Source organism: Chiloscyllium plagiosum, unplaced genomic scaffold (assembly GCF_037043375.1).
Source record: "Chiloscyllium plagiosum isolate Xiang-an unplaced genomic scaffold, Cpla_swu_hap1 HiC_scaffold_4, whole genome shotgun sequence".
Lineage (NCBI taxonomy): Eukaryota > Metazoa > Chordata > Chondrichthyes > Orectolobiformes > Hemiscylliidae > Chiloscyllium > Chiloscyllium plagiosum.
The window spans coordinates 113258062-113284057 of NW_028270142.1; the positions used below are offsets into that span (position 1 = coordinate 113258062).

At 40.1% G+C, this 25996-nt stretch overlaps 1 protein-coding gene across 3 annotated transcripts in view; it reads right to left on the reverse strand.

Moving 5' to 3' along the window:
- The window catches only part of csrnp1b (cysteine-serine-rich nuclear protein 1b), a 31846-nt gene extending 6603 nt beyond the window's left edge, over nucleotides 1–25243 (reverse strand). Inside the window, exons 1-4 of one of the 3 annotated variants that reach the window (XM_087986609.1) lie at nucleotides 24791–25243; nucleotides 8808–9052; nucleotides 5332–5591; nucleotides 2957–3253 (exon numbers count right to left, since the gene is read on the reverse strand). In XM_087986609.1, the coding sequence (XP_087842735.1) occupies nucleotides 2957–3253; nucleotides 5332–5591; nucleotides 8808–9024 (774 nt within the window). In that variant the 5' untranslated portion in view covers nucleotides 9025–9052; nucleotides 24791–25243. Of the gene's footprint in view, nucleotides 1–2956; nucleotides 3254–5331; nucleotides 5592–8807; nucleotides 9053–14745; nucleotides 15669–24790 lie in introns of those variants that run through there. The other 2 variants (XM_087986608.1, XM_043685904.2) reach the window with 2 other exon arrangements.
- Nucleotides 25244–25996: the final 753 nt, after the last annotated feature.

Sequence of the window (25996 nt, forward strand, 5' to 3'; positions counted from 1 at the left end):
TAGTGAACCAGATGAATCTTTACAACAATCAATGGTAGTTATCATGGTTGACAGTTCTACTTATTAAATGTTTTGAATTCCAAACACTGATGTAGTGGGATTTGAGAACATGTTGCCAAAGGCATTGGCCTGTGTCTTTGTTTACTGGCCAGTGACATTGCCAATACACCACCACCTCCCTTAAAACAACTGGTGACAGACTGGCACTTACAGCTATTGTTATTTGGCTTTTGAAAATAAAATCCAGAAAGACCAAAATCTACAACTGCATAACAATTCAAACCTACTTGGTGTTACATGTTGCTGAATCAACAGTGAAGTAATATTTTACTGGATTAGGGATCTATGGAATTAGAGTTCAAATGCCAGTTTAGGTGTTTGAGCTCAGTCTTTTTAAAAAAAAAAATGGTTATCAAATGCTGATTGCAGTGAAAATGACTATACAGTGGTCATATTGTTGACAAAAAAGACACTGGTTCATTAATCACCTGTAAGGAAGTAAATGTATGGTTCTTATTCGACCTATATGCAACTTTAGTCCCAGATCAGTGTGGTTGGTTGTTAACTGCCTCTTAAAGTCACCTAGAAACCCCATTCAATTATCTTCGAGCAATAAAAAAAAATACAACTGCAATGGATGGAGGAGGCAGCTCAATCTTCAGAGAACAGGCCAGAAAGAAGGCAAATCATATTATGGCCTTCATAGCAAGAGGATTCAAGTAGAGGAGCAGTGAAGTCTCGTTTCAATTATGCAGGATCTTGGCAAGACCACACCTGGTATAATGTGTGCAGATCTGAGAAAGGGTGTTCTTGCTACACAGGGAGAGCAGCAAAGGTTTACTGACTGAATCTTTGGATGGCAGGACTAATAAGAGTCGCGACTGAATTTGTTGGAGTTCAAGATTGAGGAGGGGAATCTCAGAAACCTACAAAACTCTAACAGGACTAGACAGGGTAGATGTAGGAAGAATGTTCCCAATGGCTGGTGAGTGTTGGACCAATCTAAAGATACAGGGCAAACCATTTAAGACTGAGATGAAGAGAAACATTTTCACCCAGAGAGTGATGAGCCTGTGGAACTTGTTATGTCAGAAAAGCAGTCAAGATCAAAACATTGGATAGTTTTGAGGAGTTGGATATAACCCTTGAGGCTAAAGGGATCAGAGGATATGGGGGAAAAGCAGGAACAGGTTAGTGATTTGGATGATCAGACGTGCTCGTAATGAATAGCCTACTCCTGCTCCTATTTTCTGTTTCTAAATTACAAATACTCAAGAAAGAACATCAATAAAAGGATAAAGCTCAAAGCAAGTGACAGCTTGGTTCAGTTAATAGCACACTTATCTTCAGTTATTATGATAAAGCTCCACACTAGAATTTAATGATTTAGACTGATATTTCACTTTAGAGTTGACAGAGAGATTGCTACATTGTTAGTGGCTCTTCCTGGAGGAGAAAGTGAGGACTGCAGATGCTGGAGATCAGAGCTGAAAATGTTTTGCTGGAAAAGCGCAGCAGGTCAGGCAGCATCCAGGGAACAGGAGAATCGACGTTTCGGGCATAAGCCCTTCTTCAGGATTCCTGAAGAAGGGCTTATGCCCGAAACGTCGATTCTCCTGTTCCCTGGATGCTGCCTGACCTGCTACGCTTTTCCAGCAACACATTTTCAGCTAGTGGCTCTTCCTGCTTTGCAGAAGACTTCAAATCAAGACCTTACCTATATAGCGCATTATATGATTCTATGGTGCAACATGAAAGGAAATGGGTAACTATCTTCACAAAACAATAATCTCCAGATATCTCCAAAGGACAGATCAACAAGTCAACCATCTCATTGAAACACTGGAAGCATTTCAAGCTCTTAAGTATCTTCAATAATTCACTTAGATCATGTCCCTTATTCCTAACTAGCTCAGTGCACTTTGTCGGTCTGCAGTACACAAAAGACCTGCTGACAGAACCAGTCAATGATCAATTCATTGCGTAAAATTTCAGAGAGCCTTGATGAGACATTATACAGACTTGCGCTTTACACACTTACAACTGTTAGTTATTTCCAAACTACGATGTCCTTCCCACAAAAATATTTGCCACAAAGGGCCACTAAGTCAATAAAAGGACTCTGAACAATCCATTAATAACAAAAGGGCATTTAAAAAAATACACAACAAAATAAAGAGCTGCTAACTTGATCATTAAATACAGGGGCTGTCAGATCTTTGACACTTCTGTCTCCACACAATCAAATATTTTGCATTTGGAACACAGGGATTAGTGCACAGCTCAAGAGAAAATGTTAGGTGTTGACAAGACAGGCCATGCGTGGAGCCAAATCCAGAACTAAAGAAGTGCATTGTTGGTTATAGCACCTTAGGCTACTTGATTATTTAATCTACATTTTAATGTTTAGAAGCTGGGCTGCTCCATACCTGGGCATTCAGGTTTTTATCCTTTAATTTAAATTTGAATAACTACTGTAAAATCAGTGCTTGTTTTTACAGGCAAATGATTCCAAGTACCACAGGATTATAATAGCAGCAGGAAGGCATGCGTGGGCCTTGTTGTGATATGGCTACAAGCTTTGGATGTGCTACCAAGTTTGCGGAGTCAGCAATCTGCCTCATGGGAAAAAGGGTGAGAAAAAACAATACAGGTGTCTTTTCTGAATGTGAAATTATTGTTGGACTAACCCAATGGAGATTACTGCGGCTGCAGAATGGCCAAGCCTGCTGCCAAGTTAAGTTAGGGTCATTGTTCATACTTGGAACTAATTTTTGTAGACAGACATAACAAAGGGGCAGGTTGAGAGGCTATATTAGCGTTGCAGGTTTTTAAAAAAATTAGATGGAAGCATGGGAATTGAATGTGAATCTAGGAAAGCAAAAAGTCATTTACCACACTAGTAAGCGCACATATAGGTCTATAAAACTAAATATTTAATCAGCTGCTTACTTACTTGGCATTTAATTCCAGCTAGGCTACAGCTACAAGTCTCTGGTTCACAGAATCCCTTACAGTCACAACCGCAGTCCTCGCGTGACATCCTGATTGCATTCAACTCCCGTTTTTCCTCTCGGTCGATTTTCTTGACTCCAGCCGCTTTCAGTAGCACGTGCCTCTTCTTAGCTGGGTATGGCTGGGGAAAGAAGCTGCTATCAAGCTCCACTTCACCAACATCAATATCATCATCCAAGATGTCATCCACAGTGAGCTGGTCAGCCTGTTCGGAGTCAGCAGTACCATTCTTCGTCAACTAATTGGAGTGAAGGGTAGGAGAGATGTCAATTTTATCCAAGTTAAGACCAGTGACAATCTTCTTTCATTAGTACTTAAATGTTATAGCACAAGCGAACAGTATATCATACTAGATGAACACCAAACCCACTCCCAACCCTTTAACCTTACATTATCCTTTGCTGTAACTAGGTAATGCAATAGTTAGTCACATTTGGTTTGCGTCAGTCCTCATTTGTGTTGCATTGGCTGATCTTAACTGGAATAGCACTAGCAGAAGGAGGAACAGGGTAAGTGATCTCACCAGTATTTAAAAAATGATTGAAATCTTATGTTATACTTGGCAATATTTGTAGGGTGGAGAGAAATGAGATGTGGAATGTGTTAGCTAAAAAGAATAATAAATGCAGATGCAATAGGAATTTTCAGAAAGGAAATGGATAAATATTGGTAGGTTGGTAGGTATTAATTAGAAATAGCAGGCAGAATGGACTGAAAAGATTCTTGTAATGTAGAAGGTGTCCAATGAATTGCTACATTTTGTGGGTAACAGTCCAAAAACACAGAAGACATGCCACTTGCAGGAGGAAATGTCAGTACCTGAGCAGATTGCACATTGTCATGTGTTACTATAAACCATGTACTCCAGTTACAATTGCTTACATTGCTTTTGAACAAAGAGTTGCTGCTCTAAGTCATGGAGGGGGGTGGGGGGTGGGGGGAAGAGAGGAGGACGTGGACGAGGACGTGGACGTGGACGTGGACGAGGACGAGGACGAGGACGAGGACGAGGACGAGGACGAGGACGAGGACGAGGACGAGGACGAGGACGAGGACGAGGACGAGGACGAGGACGTGGACGAGGACGTGGACGAGGACGTGGACGAGGACGTGGACGAGGACGTGGACGAGGACGTGGACGAGGACGTGGACGAGGACGTGGACGAGGACGAGGACGAGGACGAGGACGAGGACGTGGACGAGGACGTGGACGAGGACGTGGACGAGGACGTGGACGAGGACGTGGACGAGGACGTGGACGAGGACGAGGACGAGGACGAGGACGAGGACGTGGACGTGGAGTGTGTAGGGAGGAAGGGGAGGTGGAAGGCAAGAGAAGAGAACAGTTGCTGTGTTTGAGATGCCCCTCATGGTTAAACAGGCATACAGCATTTAGATTCAAAGCTGACATGTGAAGATTAGGTCATATATTCAGAAGGAACTGCAGTCCATCATGATTACATTGAATACAGATTTAAATGGGAGAACATTAAAGTTGGTAGTGAGGTTGGAAATGGAAAAACAGCACAAATGTACTTCCCACCTTGGATTACTTTTTAAATTTAATTTTTAACAATGTCAGGATGTGGGCAACACTGGCTGTTATCATTTATCCTTAGCAAGCCACTTCAGGTCATCACTTAAAGGCAGCAACATTACCATAGGACTAAAGTCATATATGTTCCACATAAAGATGATACTTTTCCTTCTCTAATGGTCCAGTTCGTCTTTTACAACTCAGCTTTTTGGTCACAAACTGACATTGGATAATTATTTCTGGATTTTATTAAACTAAAATTCAACTGCCAAACTACTATGAGGAATATTTGAACTTGTTCACTAAGAACAGAATGTAACTAATAGAACAGGAGAAGAACAATTGAACCCAAGAACTAGTTTCATCATTAATAAAGATCTGAACTGATCTTTGACCTCAACTGTAGGGCCCTACCAATTTCAGTCGAATGTATTCAGTGACTAAGCATTCAAACTCCTCTGGGATGGAGAATTTCAAAGATTTGCAACCATCAACCAAAGAAACTTTTCCGCACCTCCATACAAAAATCACTGATCCCTCATTCTGGATTGCAGCTATTAGTTCTAGACTCTCCATCCAAGGAAGGAGCCTCTATCCTGTTGAACCTCATCAGAATCTATGGGGCAATTAGATCACCTCTCACTCTAAGTCCAGGAAACCATACACTCATTCTACTTGATGCCTCTTCAGAGGCAAACATTCTTATCCAGGAATTTGGAATCATTCTAGAATACTAATCAAGTAGCAAATTAATGGGTTATCATTCCCAGGTTTCATACCTGTAGTCTTAAAGAATCCAGCTTCTGTTCTTTCAAAAGTTCTTTGATCTTCTTCCAGCGAATGAGCTCTTGCTCTTTGGCAAACTCTGCGAGCGTGTACTGCCTGCATGAGCTGTGCTTGCTGGCCATCCCCAGTGTGCAACCTCCCTGACTTGGAACACTAGTGAACCCCTGACACCGCGCAAAATAGAACACAACAACGCGGTCAAACTGGACGTTGTTCTTTCGCATGCGTTTAGTTCTCTTCAGGATGGGGACAGCTGCAAAGCCAAAAAGGAAAGAGAAAATAATATTAATAAGTATTTAGCTACTGATAGATCTCATTATAAATGATGCTACTTTTCAAACCTAGTGGCAGTCACTTGTGCAACTCAAGGGCACATGGCAGTCAGTCTATCCATAACAAAAAGCGATAAAATAAATGACAAGGTCTTACATTTTGCTTGTTTAAGAGAGAATTGTTGGGTAAATATCTGTAGTCAATCTTCTGCTCTTTTAAGTTGTGTTGAATGATTTTTTAAAATCAACTCAAATGGACAGATGTGGCCTAGGTTAATTCCTCATGACTGGACAGTAACACCAACAATGCAGCACTCTGGAGTACTACAATAAAATGTCAGCTTGAATTATGTATTTAATGCTCCGCAGTGGGCTCCGCGAACACATGAAATTCAGACAGAGAAGATCCCTGCAAAGACAGCATAATAATTTCCACTAGCCAAGGAAGTGCAAATCTCTTCAGTAGCCTAAATGCCAAGGCCATTGGGTTTGATCTTGAGAGAGATCGGGGAGTGTGACCCTCTGATTGTATCTCAACAGTTTGAGGTTTGTTGTGATCCTGTGCGTGGGGTTGTATGAAAACAAACTGTCCATTGCATGACACCGTGAAAGAGAGAGTAATGATGGCAAATTCAGCTGGATTTAAAAATAACCAAAATGCGTATTTTAAACCAAGAACATGTACAAAAAAATAGAAAAAAAACTTGCGGTTTCATTCTTTTCCTTCTCAAAAAACAAATGGGTAAAGAAAGGAAGCAGCTCTCCTCAGCATGGAGCCTTAGCACAGGACTCAATACTGAGAAAATGCCAAACTGTCATTAGGTTTACTAGCTTCAGGGACCTCAGTTACCATGCTCTCCACTGAAGACTAATTTCAGACCTATTTTAAGCAGATTATTAGGATGAAGCCCTATAATTACAAATGCTTTTTAGTTCAAGTTTTCTTTTGTGAAGTAAAACAACATAGTACCTGGGTGATTTAAGAACTATTGATTCTATGCCTTCAATCCGAAACAGTTTGTACAAGAGTACAGCACCAGAAGAGGTAGATAACCTTTGTGGGCGGCACGGTGGCACAGTGGTTAGCACTGCTGCCTCACAGCACCAGAGACCCGGGTTCAATTCCCACCTCAGGCGACTGACTGTGTGGAGTTTGCACATTCTCCCAGTGTCTGCATGGGTTTCCTCCGGGTGCTCCGGTTTCCTCCAAACTTGTGCAGGTCAGGTGAATTGGCCATGCTAAATTGTCCGTAGTGTTAGGTGAAAGGGTGTGGGTGGGTTGCGCTTCGGCGGGTCGGTGTGGACTTGTTGGGCCGAAGGGCCTGTTTCCACACTGTAGGTAATCTAAAAAAAATCTCCCCCTACCGGAAGTACATGTAATACAGCTGTCTCTTCACTAAATGGCTTTACTACTACATACAAGTCTAAATACATCAACTCTTAAAAGCAACGAACAATTCTATTCTAAAGCACTGTCACTGTTAATCCCACTGAAATTGACTCACTAGGGGCAAATTCTCCTAGTCTGTTAAGTTCTGTCCTGGCTGGGGGGGCCTTTTGCCCGGGACGTCGATTTTCCTGCTCCTCGGGTGCTGTGCTTTTCCAGCACCACTCTAGTCTGGACTATGGTTTCGAGCATCTGCAGTCCTCACTTTCGCCCTCTGTTAACTCATTGTCAATCTACATCATGTGCCTATCCACTCATGAGGTGCTAGTCAGTTTCTCACCTTAGTTGGGTTGGCAGGTCTCCTTGTGTCTGCCCAATTCACAGAACAGGTGACAATTTAACAGATAACATGGGAAGAATTTCAAATTTGCAAAATGCAAATGCTTTGTGCATCCTCTTCAGAGAGCAGTGCACAATATATTCAATACTTTGCAAAATGTTCTTTGTTCTGAGACCTGGCTTTAAGACATGATCCTGATTCCTGATGAATGGCTTTTGCCCGAAACATCGATTTTACTGCTCCTCGGATGCTGCCTGAACTGCTGTGCTCTTCCAGCACCACTAATCCAGAATCTGGTTTCCAGCATCTGCAGTCATTGTTTTTACCCCCTTTAAAATATGATTGTTCTTGCAGCCTTAACATAAAGCCCCTCTTTACAGAACAAGGCAACAGCTCTGTCCACACCAAGAACTAAATCAAATGTAATCCAATCCAGATGTGATAATGACTTGACCAAAGAGACAGCCTTCAAAAGGGTCTTTAAAAGGAAAGGTTGACAAGGAGAAACAAAGACAGAGAGGTTGAGAGAATTCCAAGATGTTGCCTCAGTTGTCTGTTTTGACCTAGAACTTTCCCACAATTTTAAGAAAGGGAGCAAGTTTCCAATTTCAGTGCAAACTTTTATAAAAGCCCCCAGTTCTCAGTTTTTGCTTAAAGATTCTGGGCCTGCGTATGGAGTGTGAGCTCTTTCCCCTCTAACTGTTCAGAGATTGAGAATTAATAACGAAATTGTATTTGCTGGTTGACTCATTGGGAAATGAAACTTTGCTGCAAAATAGATTTGTATGGGAGACCAAAACTAGGAGTTATGAATACGAGTCACCTGTAACTTGAATGTAGAATTTAAGAGAACTTTGTTCACACAGGAACTGGATAAAATATGAAGCTCATCACCACAAGACATAGCTGAGGTGACTCTCAAATTCATTAAAGAGAATGCGACATAGGCATGATATAATAAAGGAAAGAAGGGTATATTATTGTAGCTAGGAGAAAAAGGGAAAACACTTGTGAAAATAATAAACACAAACATTTGGGATGAACAGCCAGATTGTAGTTTATACGATTTAGATATTTAGAATAAGCTATATCATCTGCTAACATGCTTTCATTTTTAATCTATAATGCTGCATACATCAATGCCAAAGGGGATGGGAGGAAAGTTGAACAATATTAACTAGCAACATTTGTGTATTTCGCAGCTCAACTGAAGGTGGAAATGAATTTTAGAAGTTTTAAGACAGCAGTGATAGCAACTACCAGCAATTGCACTATCACCATTTCCAGGAACCCAGTGAAGTAGGGATCCAGATCTTGCAAATCTGACTTCTCACATGATTAAGTACCTCCACCGTACTCTCTGTGGAGTCATTAAATTCTGCCCAAAAAATGTTACTCAGAGGTCGTACAGACACTATCATAATCGAGCTCCCTAATTGTGAAGAGAAGGTGAATAAGTTAGTTACTTACGGGTAAATGGTGTTGAGGGAAAAGCCGTATTACTTCTGGTTGGACATGTTTCATCACAGGAGCTGTCATCATCTGAGTCCCAGCTGGAGGATAACGAGCAAGATGATGTAGCGGGTGAGGACGAAGAAGAGGAGGAAGAGGAGGAAGATGGCGAAGATGAAGAGTAACAGGGATCATCCTCCACTTCTTCAAACTTCCTTTTCAGAATTCCACTCATGGCAAAATGTAGTTTGGTCACAGTTCTGCTTTTAAAAAAAAACACAAGAAAAATTAAATGTTTCTACCTCATGATGTGCCCATTACAGCTCTTCATTTTGAATGATTCAGCCACATTTTGATTTAAAATTTAAGAATGACCCTCACCAAGCTACAATTATCTGGTATTCCAGTCACTGAAGTCTTTCTGAATTAAATATGTAGTTCTATCAATCAGGAAGAGCAGATCTTTAACAAATGCCTTTTTATGCAGAGATGTATATGCAGAATCTTAAAAACAATGACAAAAAGTGGTCAGATGAAACCACATTGATACATGGGGATGAAAAATATATTGAGAAAAAAGGAGGGAGAGAAGGCAAAATTAGGTCTAATCGTTTGAGATAAGACCTCAGTATGTCTTCTCTGTTCAGTGAGTTTCTTCACTCGTGGGAATAGTAGCACAAATGGGACATTACTACATTCTCACTTGAAATTTTCTGGTCAGATGGCAAAATTAGTCAAACATTCCCCAATCTCAAATGGAATTAAAAAAAAAATGATCATTTATAAAAGTTCACTAATGTTTTCTGATGGATCAGAATAAAAATTTAACATTTGGAGAATATGGAGGTTTTGCACCACACAATGCTAGAAGGTCCTGATTCAATTAATGTCCGAATAGCAGACCTCAGGTCAGTGCAGTGATGAAGTAAAAATAATGCATGGGTTTGTTTTAGTGAGAAGATTGGATTTAGCTGCTCCACTCAAAAATAAAAATCACAGTCAAGATCAACCTTTGGATTAGAACTGTAATTTTCACTTCTGTTATCAGAATTTATCATTTTCACAGTGTCTTTCGTGACCCCAGGATATCCCAAATTGCTTTAATATCAAGAAAGCACTTTTGAATTTAACTCATTGTTGTAAATCAGGTGAATGCAGTCTCCAATTTGGGAACACAAAGCCTATCAGAGAGCAATGAGATTAATGTAGATAGTCTGGTAGTTTGTGATCCTATTGAAGGATTATTTGGACAAGACAATTCTTTGAATACTGCATTGATATTTTGAGTCTATCCACGTAGTAGACAGGAGCCTCATTTTAAAGACATCCAAAAGATAGCATACCTAACGGTGGAGAACTCTCTTAATATTGAAGTAAAGAGTGTCAGTCTGGCTTAAAAATACTGATAGCTGCAGTTTAGTGTTAAAATGTTAAAATCGTACATGTCACAAACTGGATCCAAGTTCACGTCTCTCAGCCAAATGAAATTGCATTTCACTCTTTATCAGTATGTACATTTGTTACAATTGAGTCTCTAATGACTGGGAGTGCAAATAAGCCAATTAAAAGAAAATCCAACAGGTTGATGGCTTGGGAATTAAAACAAAGTGGTCACCCCACTGTACCACAATTTATACTTCCCTATTATCTGCGTGGTGGGGAAAAGTCTGACGCAATGCAGGACTAATTCAATTGGCTCAGAAGATTCTAGGGTAAAATGCTTTCTGTATTCGGTCATGTGATCCCACCGTGGGAAGGTAGCAACAATTCAGTAATGAACAATTGGTCTTGTCAGTTCTAGCCTGGAGTGAATAGAAAAATCTACTAGGGTTCGTACTCCAGTCAATTCATGGGTGCTCGGTGAGGTCAGTCCATGGTGTCTCTGTCCCCTGCATTTGAACAGCCAACAGTCAACCAATCTGTGTAGATTTATAAATAGTGAATGATGCTGGGGTGAGAGTCAGTACATTCTAAATGGGAACTAGAACAGTGAAGAAACTATTATATACAGTACTGAAAGGATTAGTGACCCTGATGAAATTAGATAAAACACAAGATTTAGATGTTTCACTTGTTTCAGAATTACGGAAGGTCGACCTGAATCAGTTTTTTTTTTATTTGACCTGGGAACATAGATAATTGAGCAAGACTGCTTTTAATTTCCATCCCTAGATACCACAAAGTATTTACAGTTAATCACATAACATGGATTAGTGATACGCAAGTCCAACTAGGTACAGTTCTGATATTGTTATATCTGAAAGAGATACTTGTCAACCTGTTTGATTAGAAGGGATTTGGTCATCTTTACTTCCTTTGGTAGCCTGCAAGTGAATGGATTTATTGAATTCAGTTCTGATCAGCAAGAAAGTTGAATTGCTGGGATCTGGTGAAATTGCTCAAAGTCTTCAGAGCAAACAGCTCAATATATTGGTGTGTTTTTGAACCAGGAGGTTATGAGCTCAGATCTCACTCTGGGGAATTGTGCAAATAATCTAGGCCAACATTTCAGTGTAGTAATGAGGAGCGCGTTGCGTTGTTCAAGACGCTTTTATTTTTGGATGAAATGCCTGTCCTCTATAAGCTATACAGTAAAAGATGAGCATGGGTTTTGTGGCCAATATTTATATCTCAGTTAGCATGTGTCATACGGCTGCAAAACTTTTAAAATATTTGTTCTTGAGATATGGCATTGCTAGCAATACTGGCATTTATTAACCATCTCTAATTGTTGGAGAAAGTGGTGTTGAGCTCCTTCTTGAACTGCTATGCAGATGAAGATGACACTGGCAGTACTGTAAGGCTGGGAGTGCCAGGCTTTGACTCTTCAGTGATGAAGGTTAAGAGTGCAGAGATTTTTTAATCACAGGACTAAACTACAGGCTTTGCAGGACTCTGGATATGCACTGAGTAATTTGAGACAACACAACAAATACTCGTAAACACAGCTTACTCACTGGTGTCAGTGGAGACCCAAAAAACTTCCCACACATGACTCATTACAGTACACTCAATGTAACCAGATGACTTGCACTCCCCTTTACTAGAATGATTTTGCAACCTTTGAAGCCTACTCGTGGGTGGATGTGACTCTCTATGGAAGACTCATCTGATCTATTACTTCCAAGATTTCACAATGATTCATACCATGTGTATGTGAGCAAACTTCTCCTTAAATAAAATTGAATATAAACCTGCTGTGTGATAAGAAAGAAAAAAAGACCACAAATGCAAGGGCTGTGGGGGTGTTTAAAGAGGAGTTTGATAAAACGTCGTGACATTTAGCAGGACACACATGATGTTCTCTTGAAAGCCAATTTTGGATTTTTAATGCACTGCATAAAGTGGCTCAATGAGTGATAATATCAAGAGACAATGATCCACCAATGTATCATTTGGATTACACGCACTAAACTCAAATTAATCTCTACCAATGAGTAACAAAATTTGTACCGCCCTAAACAAAACAGTACAGATGGGTCTCAGCTAAGTAAATTTTCCACTTTTTCAGGGCAACCAGTAATACAAAGAGGATTTCTTAGGGCTGCATTAAATTTCAAAGGTTTATGCATCCTGAGGTTATCCCAGGTAAAGACCGAGGAATAATAAATCCTTGTGGAATACTACTCTGGAGTTACATGGGCATATAGGAGCATTTCCAAAGCTGTTATTTCAGTGTTGTTCTACTCAAGAGTGTGCAAATTACTTTGGAGACTGGGATTATCCCATTGCATACTTATTGCACCATTTCAAAATAAGACTGCATGAAGGCTAATTGGCAATCCTATTATGTTATGCTTTAATACTCATTACCTTAGAAGCTTACAATTAATGACATATCAGCAATTATTGATCATTTATCCCAGAGAGAAGTATTCATGTGTTCACTCCAATGTTGGGAAGGGCAAGACCTATTTTATAAAGTTTAATTGGACGTGTGAAATATTGTTCTCAATCATTGAATTTACTGGAATATAGTAAAAGGATTAGCTTTGGCTTGGTTATTATATTATTTTGGAAGAGGACAGTTGCAGGTTAAAGTTCCACTTCAGAGATTTGATCAGCATCCAGGAAAAACACTACACTGGAGCACTGAGGGTCTGCTGCACTGTGCCTTTGAGACAAAACATTAAAACAGAGGCCCCCATCTGTCAACTTAGACATGAAAGAACCCATAGCATTATTCCAAGAGGAGCAAAGGTGCTGGGCAAAATATATTCCTAACCAACATTGCTAAATAATACCAAACCATTGCTGTTTTGGGATTTTGCTGCGCATGTACTAACCTACACAACCATAGTGGCTACACTTCAAAACTGTAAAGTTTATTCATTGTAAAGTGCTATGGGATGTCCTGAGGTTGAGAAAGGCACTATATAAATGACAGTTTTTTTTTGTTATTTGTCTTTGGTGGCTGGAATGATTGAACACAATTTGGTGTCATCGTTCTCGGTATTTACAGACTTCCTGCTGACCAATCCTAGACAAATATCCAGGAGAGTTCCAGTAAATGCTGCGTTGCAGTCTACTAACAGACATTGCTGTTGCATGGCAACACAAGGGCTTGCGCAACAGGGAAAATACAACACCGTCACCAGTCTGTCATCACAGATTTGAGCATGCGATTAGAATTCTCTGAACAGGGCAACTTTAGTGGTTTTCCATAGTGCTTTGGATTTAACTGTACTCAAACTGGCCAGATTCCAGAATTGTAAAGCCAGAACTTGACTGAACAGTGAGATCTCCTTCACTGTAACTGTCTCAGTGCAACCTACCACATTACTACCTAAAGCAAAGATCAGACTAAATGAATTAAACCCTCCGTATTTGGTAGACTAATCAAAATTTTAAAAGAAAATATTGAAGGATTGATGCCATAACAGATTAGCATCTTCTCCCAGTTGAAAGTTCAGATTTTGTTTTCTTACCCCTGCCAAGGACCCAACTGCTACTAAACAAATGTGAGAGAGACCAGAGTTTCAAATGTTTCAATTTTACCACCTTTCCCATCCAAAGTAACCAAAAATCAATCTTCAGGTGCTAAACACACCACAGATACAAATCTGAGTGGGCTTGCTTCTTGCAGTTCTTTTAATTATTCTCATATCACTTTCAACTGCCACCACAAGTGACACACAATTTATTATGGAGCTCAAAATAAACTCAAGTCGACAGACATAACTCAAGCTTCAGTTACTGAAGGATGATTTCCCCTCAAACTTCACCCACATCTACTGTTCAAGTGAAGTCTAAAAAAAGGTACTGTCGAATCCCAGACACCGCATTAACTGGTAGAGTTTAAGGTTCAGTAAACTTAATAGATAAGTCAGAAAGAATTAGTTTACAAACCAATCAGTAAACATCTATTAAATTTGCTCTGCATTCACTTGCATTGTTATATTGTTCAGTCACACAGTGTCCTGAGAAAAAGGCCAGATGGTATGTAACAAATGTGAAAGGAAAAAGGCACAGAAACAAACATTTTAAAGAGGGGATTTATGGATGGCAAAAACTCCTTTATTTATAATTATTTCAAAATTACAATATACAGCTAGAACTGTAAAATTAAGAGCATATTAATTTCTTACACCAATGCAAAAGCATTTGAATATAGAGTAGTGAACCTCAAGGATTAAAGACATCTAGCAACAATCTACAATCAAACCAGCACTACTGATCTATTTTTTTTTAAAATAAAACAGGTCAAGAACTGGTAGGTGCCAAGACTTTGAGCTGACTTTAAACTATTACTTTGTGTTTATATTAATGCAAATGATCAGGAAACATTAGATGAACTGGGTTGATATGGAGAACAAAAACAAAAGCTAGCAATAGTCTCAAGATGCCCCAACAGGCTTTACAGAAAATGAAACCTTATTTAAAGGATAGACAGATTTTAGTACTAGAAACAGAACAGCTAATAGCAGAGGCAGCAATATTAAAGATCTGCTCTCACCTCAGTCTTGTTCACCTTCAAATGTTGTTGCCTTTGGACTCTTCTACTGTAAGTGGTGAGTATTTAAATGCTTTCCTGACATCAGGTAGGGGCCTTCTGGCACAGTGGTAATGTCCATACCTGTGACTCAGAAGGTCCGGGTTCAAATCCCAACCGCTCCAGAGGAATAACAACATATCTGACCAGATTGATCGGAAAAATAAGAAATTCCTGACATCACGTAGACAGAGATGAAGCTTCAAAGTGCCATTGGTCGATACACTCATTGTTTAAAAAAAAAATCAAAATCAGTATCTTCCCTCTTTTTACAACCATGGTGCTAATATGACTGGTCCAGTTAGGTTTCTGGTCAATAATGCCCCTCAGGATGTTGGTAGAGGAGCTGTTGGTCGACAATAGGTCACATGATATTGTTCGAACTTTACTTTCTAGACATGGTCACTACATGGCTAAAATGGCACAAAGGCTACCAGTGTTAGCTCAGGTCCAGATGGTGCCAATATGAGGCTGTAAAGTGGCACTGTCAGAGAAGTTGCAAACAGTAGCTAAACATCAAGATCAACAGCAAGAAGTCTCACTCTTAATTGCAACCTAACTTTACACGAAAGTCACTGAGCAGCTGAAAATAGTTGGGCTAATTTTACAGTTCTAAATATCTTACGCAGTGACGTAAAGGAATGGTGGTGACTGACTTTTGGCCACAGCTTATGTCCCATATAATCAGTAGGTGCTTCTGTATGACTCCAGCCGTGAGTGTTTCTGTTTGATTCTGACTGACTTCAAGTTTTGCTTGGGCTCCTGTGATGCCACACTTTATTTTGAGGGCAACTCAGCCACTCCTACATTATCCATTTGTGATGAGGGCTAAACTGAAGGTTATGAAATGAGTGCCTTAGGTGGAACCCAGATGGAGTCTCTAATGAGGCTCTTGGTGAATAGATGTTATGTGATGACAATTATTTCCCCTATTTCAGATTTCAAATCAGACAATGCTGGATATAGATATATGTGTGTGTGTGTGTGTGTGTGTGTGTGTGTGTGTGTGTGTGGGGTTACATTTTCTGCACTTTTTCAATTGCATTTGTAGATATTTTGTTGTGGGCTCACAGTATGCCATGCTAATTGCAGACTAGCATCCCCGGTATCATTAAGTACTTTAGTTCATTTTTTTCATTTCATAAACAGCTTACATCAAACAGCAAGGAGATAGGATAGCATCCACAAAAAATAATGTAGAAATACCAACATCGCTCTTCCCTGCAGAACAAATGCTAACAAACTTATGTTTTATCTGACACTAAGTTACAGCTGGGACAGGGCAATTCCCTCTGGTAATGTTGGCAGTCAGTTCTTTCCTTCCTGGCTTTAATCCAAAACAGATGGAGCCTCTTGGTTCGAACCTATAGCTTGTGGAAAATAGGTAACTCACTGTGGAAAAAAGGTAACTTACTGCCAGAATGGTGAAATAAAAATCTTACTCAGACACTTATACCAGATAAAATGTCTTTTTTTCTGCAAACTAAAGCGTTTCCAGTTTTGAAAATCTATTCAGCTCAGGTTCTGCAGAATTGTCGTCACAGGCAGAATAAATATTCCATTGACACTGCCCTCTGGTGGCACAGCAAGAGAAATTATTACATTTGCAACCTAGTTTTCACATTCACACACAGGATGAAAAAAAATAGCTTTGTACCCTGTCTCCACTGCCAAAGAACATTCTGTTCCTTGGCTCCAGCTCTCCCTCATTCATTCCATTTAAACTGTCTGTTTTAGTAAAAATAAACAGTGGAACAGATAGAACCCACAGGAATTTTCTACTGGCTCTATGACTCCCACTCAGCCTGGAACAGTGCGTTATAAGTATTTCACCCAGATGCATTTGATAGCTCCTTTATGTGAAGGGGTGGGAGCATGCAAGGAAAGATTGAAGAGTGAAGGTAGCGCCGCTTAAAGGGCATGGTCAGCTGGGATCAATTTCTTGATCGTTTTAACAAAGATAAAGTATATAGAACCACATCACACCCTCAAGACATCCCACAGCGCTTCACAGCCAATTAATTTTCTGAAGCACAGCCACTTATGTAAACAAATATGGTGGCTACACTGTGCACAAAGAAATCCCAAATACAACAAGTGTAATGAAAAGCTAGCTCAACTATCATACTGGATAGGAATTCTGGCAAAAAAACCCTTGCCAGGAACAAGCCAGAATCCCTGCTTTCAGTGTTTCTGTCAAAAGATGACACCTCTGCCCCTTCAGTCCTGCACTGGAGGATCAGTTTAAATGAAGTCTTTGACAGCCTTAACCAACTGATCCAAACTAATGAAAACTGAAAGGACTGCGGATGCTGTAATCAGAAACAAAAATTGCTGGAAAAAGTTCAGGTCTGACAGCATCTGTGGAGTGAAATCAAAGTTAATGCTTTGGATCCAATGACCTTTCCCCAGAACTGCACTCCACAGATGCTCCCCTAGACCTGCTGAGCTTTTCCAGCAATTTCTTTGTGAGCCAAGCTACTGGTTAGTTTAGCAAAAAGGGAAGACTGCACTGACTCAGCAATGAGATTCTAAGCCCACTCTTAAGTGAGGAGTCAAACTGGCTTTGAGCCTCACCACCTCTAGTAGTTAAAGGAACCACACAATTGAGCCACACAGATCAAAAGAGCCCCTGGTTTGTGCAAAGTTCTCTGTTCTCCAACATCGCTAGTAGTGAAAGACTTGGCTTCAACAAGACTTGAATTCCACTCTTTGGGAAGGAGAGTAACCAAGCGAAGAGGCTGCCTCAGTTGTACAAATCACAATAGGTATGGGAGGAGCAAAAACTCTCCCAACCACTTTGATTCAATCACACATTGTATAGTCCCAGAGGACTGGTCCCTCATGACAGACAGAGAGAGAGAGACTGACAGACAACTGGTGGTGAGTTTAACCAGATAGTCACCATGCCTCAGGCGAGGGACAAGGTTGAGAAGGTATGATGTTCATGGTAACCTCAGCCAGTGTGGGAATTGAACCTGTGCAGTTGGTGTCACTCTGCATCATGAACCAGCTGTGCAGTCAACCACTGTTGTCAATGCACTTTAATAACAGCACTAGTTTAAAATATTTCTCTGCCACGACTCTCAAATCATCCAAAAAACACAAACAAAAGCTAGCAAAGTAGAAAACCATCTTTCATTATCGTCACAGTACAGTTACTCACTCTTTATTGGGTGAAACGATGTGGTTCCGTCAAATAAGAAGGAGGCACCTTTTTTCTCCAGGAAGCTGCCTTCTGCTTGGACTTGACATTGATTTGCATTAATTTCCTGACTTGTAGTCAGAGGAATGCCTTTAATAAAATTCCTCCTGTTTCAGCATAGTACTTAAAATAAGCCCCAGAGTAAAAATTGGGAGTTTACATTTGTGTTAAATCAGGCTCAGAGTTAATGTAAAAAGCTACATTCCTCCATACCCACACTCCAAAGAAATGGCAAACTATGAAGCAAAGCCTTCTGACTTACCCTCGCAACAATCTTTCCTTCTCCTTTCCTACTTGCTTCTTCTTCACCTCTAGATTCTCTGCCTTTTGTGGGATCATGGTGCAGATATCTAAATCCACAAATCAATATTTTTCCCTTTCTTGCCCTTTTAATTGACCTTTCAAACAAGTTGCTGGATAGAAGTGTCATCAGCACACCATAATTCTGGCTTCTGCCACTTTGCACATTTTCCAGGCAAGGTGGTAGGGCAAGCTGATGGTGGTGGAGGAAGGAAGAGGAAGTAACAAGATAAGCAACGTGAATTAACAAGTGCCTTTAATGTCATTAAGAAAAGGCCCAGAGTGACTTCACAAGAGCGTACACAGCCAGCCAACAAAACAAAGTGACAAAGAAGCAGACATATAACTAATCTTTCGCCATATCAGAAAATGTGTTAAAAAAAGATAGTATTCAGGACAGTCCTTATTTCATATCAATCAGGTGTCCGCAAGGGATAGAAATTTCTTTATAGTCATGTGTGCTCCCCAGTCAAACACGTCTGACTCTTGCTGTCATATCAAAATTGGAGCTTACTTCTACACCTGAGCTCCTCATGGTCTACTAATTGTGCAAAGTTAAATTCATGCAACAGGGTTACAGCAACACTGCTAAATCGAAGAACTGCAAAGAAAACTAGTTTTAGTATTCCTAAGTGACAGGTTTGAAATCAGTGCTGATCGAGTGTGAAAAACAGAGGTAGGTGAACAGGATGCCCAGAACTCCCGATAACTCTGCTCTTCCAAAACCAAAAATTTCCGTCAGCAGCAAAAACGCTTTGTGGAGGTGTGGCTGTACAAGTAGATAAACCGGTTTCTACTTGCACACAAGTTCATTCCTAGCCACCTGAGAATGGAAATTCTCCAGTCAAAGAAAAGCTAGTTTATACATTATGCACCTGCATTAAAACATTTAAAAATAAATGGCAATATGGTAAAAAAAACAAAAACCACAGAAAAAAAAACTATATGTCCAATGATTAATTTAATAGTTTGCCACCTTCAAATAGCTTCATAAATCACCTGCCTTTAAAGCACCTAGCATGCATTTCTCATTAAGAACAACAATGGAAAAAGGACAGCAGCCTGCAAACACAGCATGCCAAGGGCAATACGTTCTATTACGATAAACCCATTTACAGAACCATAAACCTGAAGTGGTTGGGAAATTTACTGTGGCTTTAATAAAACTGCAAATGATGCACGGTATAAGTGCCTCATCTCAATTAAAATATCAGAATTCTCTGAATGGCTCTACATATTGCTCAGTGATACAAAGTACAAAAGACTTGAAATTCAAATTGGTGGCCTGCATGGAGTCTGTCTGTCTCAAATTGGGTCAATAAAATGGAATAGGCAAAGTACAATAGGCCATTGCTTAGCATACCTGCAATTGTGAGAAGAGGAACAAAGTCAGGATTCTTGCTCCCGTTTGCCAACCAGGAACACATCTTGGAAGGTGCACTCTCTTGTGGACTTTGGACGTTTTCCATCAAATTGCAAAGCCATAAGCCAGAGCAAGCATACTATGAGAGCAACCCTTTGCTGTCGTCTTGTATCACACTAGTTTCTTTGACTTTGAGCTAACGTGACACGGAGACAATTTCAAGTGTTGCTGCTGGAATTGGGTATAGTTCATCAACAAATGTGAAAATATAGCGAAGTAACTGAGTACAGAAATCACATTTTTATTTTGGATTTGATTTTTTCTGTTCTTAGTGAAGCTCCTGAGCTAACTAATTCTTGGCATGTTAGCATTCAGAAGTGCCACCCAATGCAATTTAAGTGTTGCAGTCCAATTGATGAAAAGCAAACACTCCCATGACCAGACATATGCTCTATATATTCCAATTTCCTCACTGCAATAAGTTATAAACAACTAGTTAACCTTACATATAATTGTGTAAAACACAAGTTTCTAAGATTAAGTTGCTAATCAAAAAGCAAGGGGGGGGGGGGGGGGGGGGTGGGAGAGAGAAGAGGGGAGAATGTGGAATGACTTTTACATAATTACAATTTTGAAGAGTCAGAGATATACAGCATGAAAACAGACTCTTCGGTCTAACTCATCCATGCCGATCAGATATCCGAACCCAATCTAGTCCCATTTGCCATCACTTGGCCCATATCCCTCCAAACCCTTCCTATTCATATACCCATCCAGATGCCTTTTAAATGTTGCAATTGTACCAGCCTCCACCATTTCCTTTGATAGCTCATTCCATACATGCACCACTCTCTGCGTGAAAATCTTGCCTCTTTTATGTCATTCCACTCTTACCCTAAACCTATGCCTTCTAGTTCTGGACTCCCCCACCCCAGGGAAAAGATTTTGTCTCTTTATCCTATCCATGCCCCTCCTGATTTTATAAACCTCTATAAGGTCACCCCTGAGTCTTCGACGCTCCAGGGAAAACAGCCCCAGCCTATTCAACCTCTCCCCATAGCTCAAATCCTCCCAAACCAGGCAATACCCTTTTAAATCTTTTCCTCAACCCTTTCAAGTTTCATACCATCCTTCCAATAGGAAGGAGGCCAGAATTGCATGCAATACTCCAAAAGTGCCTAACCAACATCCTGTACAGTCCCAACATGACCTCCCAACTCCTATAGGAGAAAGTGAGGACTGCAGATGCTGGAGATCAGAGCTGAAAATGTGTTGCTGGAAAAGCGCAGGTCAGGCAGCATCCAAGGAATAGGAGAATCGATGTTTCGGGCATAAGCCCTTCTTCAGCCCAACTCCTATACTCAATGCTCTGCCCAGTAAAGGAAAACATACCATACACCACCTTCACTATTCTACCTACCTGTGACTCTATTTTCAAAGAGCTATGAACCTGCACTCCAAGGTCTCTTTGTTTAGCAACACTCCCCAGGACCTTACCATTGTCAGATTGGTTTTCCCAAAACACAGCACTTTGCATTTATCTGAAATAAACTCCATCAGCCACTCCTCAGCCCATTGGCCCATCTGATCAAGATCCCTTAGTAATCTGAGGCAACCTTCTTTGCTGTCCACTACACTTCCAATTTTGGTGTCATCTGCAAACTTACTAACTATACCTCCTATGTTCATATCCAAATCATTTTATATAAAATTATGAAAAGAAGTGGACCCCAGCACCGATCCTTGTGGCACTCTATTGGCCAGTCTGAAAACAACCCTCCACCACCCACCCTCTGGCTTCCACCTTCGAACTAGTTCTGTATCTACGGTTGAAATCCACCTTAAAAACCAGAAGAACTGCAGAAACAAAATCAGAAACAAAAGCAGAAATTGCCGGAAAGGCTCAGCAGGGCTGGCAGCATCTGTGGAGAGAAATCAGAGTTAATGTTTCAGGCAATTTCTGTTTTTGTTTTTGAAATCCATCTTCTCTTATCCCCTCACCATCAGAATTGTCAGGACAAAGTACCTTGCCTCATAGGTAGCACAAAAGGAGCTAAGAGCACATGCACAGGCATAAGGGGCTGAACAGCAGCCTTCGAGGGTAACCTATCAAAAAGGTCTGTACCAGGAAGATTCAGACTTCAGTGGCAAGCAGGCATTAAGTATAAATAATTCAGCCATTTTGACTAAAAGTCATGGATTAACATAAACACAAGATGGACCATTATTCAAGAATTACAGTATATATAAAGTGGAAACAAGTTATATATTAAGCTACAATGTCCTACAACAACCTTCTGAAAATGTGAGAAGATCCTACAGTAAATAGCCAATGGCTTATCGTGCAGGCCAATGTTCCTTTCAGAAAAGTGACACATTTAGCAACAGAAGAGAATGTGAAAGCCAATTAAAGGAAACTTTATGTTGCACCTCCTATTGTTACGGTCAGCAATTTCTTCCCCTCCATCTCTGCCAAAAGAACTGCACATTTTCATTTCTACTGCACAACAAAATGATTCTCTTGTTAAGGCAGCTGGCTCGGAACCAACCAGCACGAGACTTCAGTTCCTTTCTAACCTCCTCCTCCCTCCAGCTGTGTGCACCAAACAGGAGGAAAAAATTGCCACCAAATTTAGAATTTAAAAAAGCAATTTGTAAAAAAAAAAATTTTAAAAAGCCAAATGGAAAGAACACAAGAGGGGAATGGGCTGGATGAAAGGAACAGAACAGGGGTTGAAGGTGGTTGAAGAATGCACAGTGTTTCTACTGAAACAGATTGAACGGTACTCCTGGGATTAATAACTATCATGCTCTACTGCTGATTAATTATTTAGTCAGGCCAAACTGTAATTACAGCTGTTCCTCACAAGGTGCCACAAACACATCTCATAAGCTATACTAAGCTCCCCAATGCCCTAAATTTAAAGGCAAATACTTTCCCAACTCACTTATTGGGCTATATTTAGAAAGACTACTTCTGAAGTAGTAAGTTCTGAAGTCAATTTCTTAAATTGGTGAGATGCCACTGGAGTGGCAAAACAGCAAAAGAATGAAGGGTTCAGTAATTTGAAAATGTGAAAAGCCCTGGATGTTTCATAGAAAAGGAACACAGAAAAGATGCTGAACCAAAAGGAGGAGACTATTTAGGATGGACGATCAGAAATTTAGATGAAGCGATGAAATTTGAGGGTCTTAAAAGGAAAGAGAAGAGGCAGATGCATGGGTGGGTGGGTGGGTGGGTGGTGAAATACTGTAAGTGGGTAATGATGGGAAGACAGATTGTAGCATAATTCCAGTTCTACTCAGTCCTCAATTTTTATAGGTCTCAAAATGGTTGTCAAGGGAATCTCTATTAGACCTTTAACAAATCTTTGTATGTACAGGTGACACTAGTTTAAAAAAAATGGAAAAAAATCTTCCATCGATTGCAAAGCCGAAAAACATTTCAGTTTCCAAACTCAGCTAAAATATTTATTCTGATGTAAAGACATACCCAGAAAGAAGATTCTGAAGAACTCAAATTCTTGGGAGCCTTTAAATTTTTAGTTCCCAGAATCTCAAACCACAAGAAACATGAACTTTCAACAATGTCATTTAAACTAGCCAAAAGGTTTACTAACTTATTGGCAAGGCCCTGGCACATTTAAGACTATGGAGGTTATTTCACAATGAAAGGATCAGCTTAAAAAAAAGGACAATATATTCTCAAACTTTGTGTATTAAATAAATACACTAACTAGGCCATGTTCAGCTCTTACTCTATTGGTTCCACTTTTCAACAAACCCTCTTGCTCACACTCCTCCTTTCCATCTATTTTCTAACTTTGGTATCTGAATGGTCTTCACCTCAGCAAAAAAAGTCTAAGAATTTCTTTTGCTTGTTGCTTAAGTTAGGAGCACCGTATAAAAGCAAATTTTTGTTATTATTTTGTAACTGAAATTATCAAAAAGGTAAATTTGGAAAAATATAATTGACTAAATGTTTATTTTTATATAATTTCACTTTTTATATAAAAAAAAACTACTGAACAGATTTTTGCTGAAAAGTTATACACAACTAAGTGGCCCTCAACCTTTGGAATTGACTAAGAATGTGGATTAAGGATTTGGGGAAAAAACATGTTAAAAAATGTGCGCAGCATTCCTGAGGGAAGGAACAGACAACTAACCTGCTACATAGAATACATGAGAGAAAAATTCACAGTGATTTGTTAATTTGCACAGTGGAACTGATTCAGTTATAAGAGCAGACACAGCATGAAACTTAGCCTCTTCAAGACTGATCATTATCTCTCATCATTGTTGACTGAGGCGGCTTAATTAACCTCCTTTGAAGTCAACCTTTCAAATACCTCCACATTCCACAGGCAGATAAAACAGAGCTTACACAATCAGAAACATGTCTGTGAATATATTACTTAAAAATGATCACAGTATAGGAGTATTTGCTGGAAATTATCTTAAAGTGACAAGAAGGCTCATTAGGGTATACCAGAATTTACAAGAACACAACATTCGAGATTTACAATGTTTCCACCAACACACAGTATGATCTAACTCCTTTCGGTTTGCTCCTTCAGAATTGTATAACAAGTTAAAATTTTATGTTTAAGAAGTACACATTTTGAAATTGAGATATATTCCGCATCAGACACAAAGTTAAAGTGACAGAGGAAAACTAAATTATGCTCAGTGTCTGTATGAAATGAAATCTGCTCGTAGCGAGTATGGGCATACATATGTGCATTTGGTTGTGTTACACTCTGCAGTACTTCAACTGAGCATAAACTCAGACATCCTAGTACTCCAGGTTACTACGGCAACATATTTTTTCTGTCTAGCAACTCGCAGGAACAGTCTGAACCTACTGAATAAGCACTTTTTGGAACAAGAACAAAATTACATTCAGCCTTAACCAGACACAAATAAATATATATTTTATGCAGATAAACAGACAGTTAAAAGATATAAATATACATTAATTCCCCAGCTACCTCACATTAAAGCAACACTGTAACACCCCTATCTGACAAGTAGCGCTACAACACATACCATCCAAGTACACTATCTAACTCCGCCAGGCAGATTACATACCAGAAATTCTATGAAATCTTATAACATAAGGAGAGAAAGAAACTTACCTCTTGAGAATTCTCAAGGTTTGATAATCACCATTAATTTGAAGGAGAATAGAGGGCAGGGACTTGTAAAAATTGAGTCGAATTCCTCTTTTTGAATTGAAATAAAAGTTGATTCTCTTATATTCTCATGTTGTGAAGATTAAGGTAACTGGAGGAGTGAGTGAGCTGTAGGGAGTTGGTTTAGGATTCCCGAATACGGGAGACACTGGGAGGTGTGGAGGAGCGGCGGCTGGTCGCTGTCGTTGGGTGAGTGGGGGAGGCTGGGGAGGAGTGGTAGGGGTGGTTGGGTTGTGGAGGGGGTTGGGGCTTATTAGCGGAGTTGCTGCCGCTGCTAAGGAGCGAGTGACAGGGAGCAGGCAGCGCGGAGCTACTGCTGCTCCGGTAGCTCCAAGCGGACTGGAGGGGGACGGAGCTGCAGCGTGAGCTTTGCCACTGACTGGCTCCCAGTGAAGTGACTCAGTCGTTTCTTCTCCCTCCCTCTCTCTCTCCACCTTCTTCTCCTCCCCGCCGGTCTTGCTCTCCTTTCTCTCGCCACCCAGTGGAAAAAAAAAGCTTGTTGCGAACTGACGCACGCTCTGACAGGCTCCAACCCACTGCTTCCTGTTCCCAGCAAAACCTCTTTTTCTCTCTCTCTCTCTCACTACCCAAGTCATTAATGTTGCATTTATTACTGTGCAGCCACGGCAGGATTTTTTTCAGCTTATCCACAAACCAAGTCGTAACGTAAGAATGAATTGTAAAATAAAATTTAACCAAATGTGCTAATATTTATTTAAAGTTGCAAAGCAAAATTCAAATTGTTTTTATCTTTCTCTCCCCCTCACATACAAAACGTTATGAAAACAGAATGTTGGCAGTAAAGGTCAGATTAAAATCTCTGTAGCCTGTGTTTGTTTCTTTCTTTGCCCCCCTCCTCTCTCCTTTATTAAACGAATACAACCAAGAGATTGTCAGAATTTGGCAGGAGTCTCAAAAAACAACTCTTGTGTGTATCTCCTCTGACATCACCAGTACGTGGGGGAAAAGAGGTTTCTCTTTCCACATTTCCTCAATGTATGCACAAGTGATGCACTTTCACACCCTTAAACTCTGACGTCAGATTACAAACTGCTGAAGTAACAGAACTGATTCAGCATATGATATAACACCTTCCTGCGCTTTCCATGTACAGTCTGTAAGCATTCCACTGCCACTGGGAATTGTATT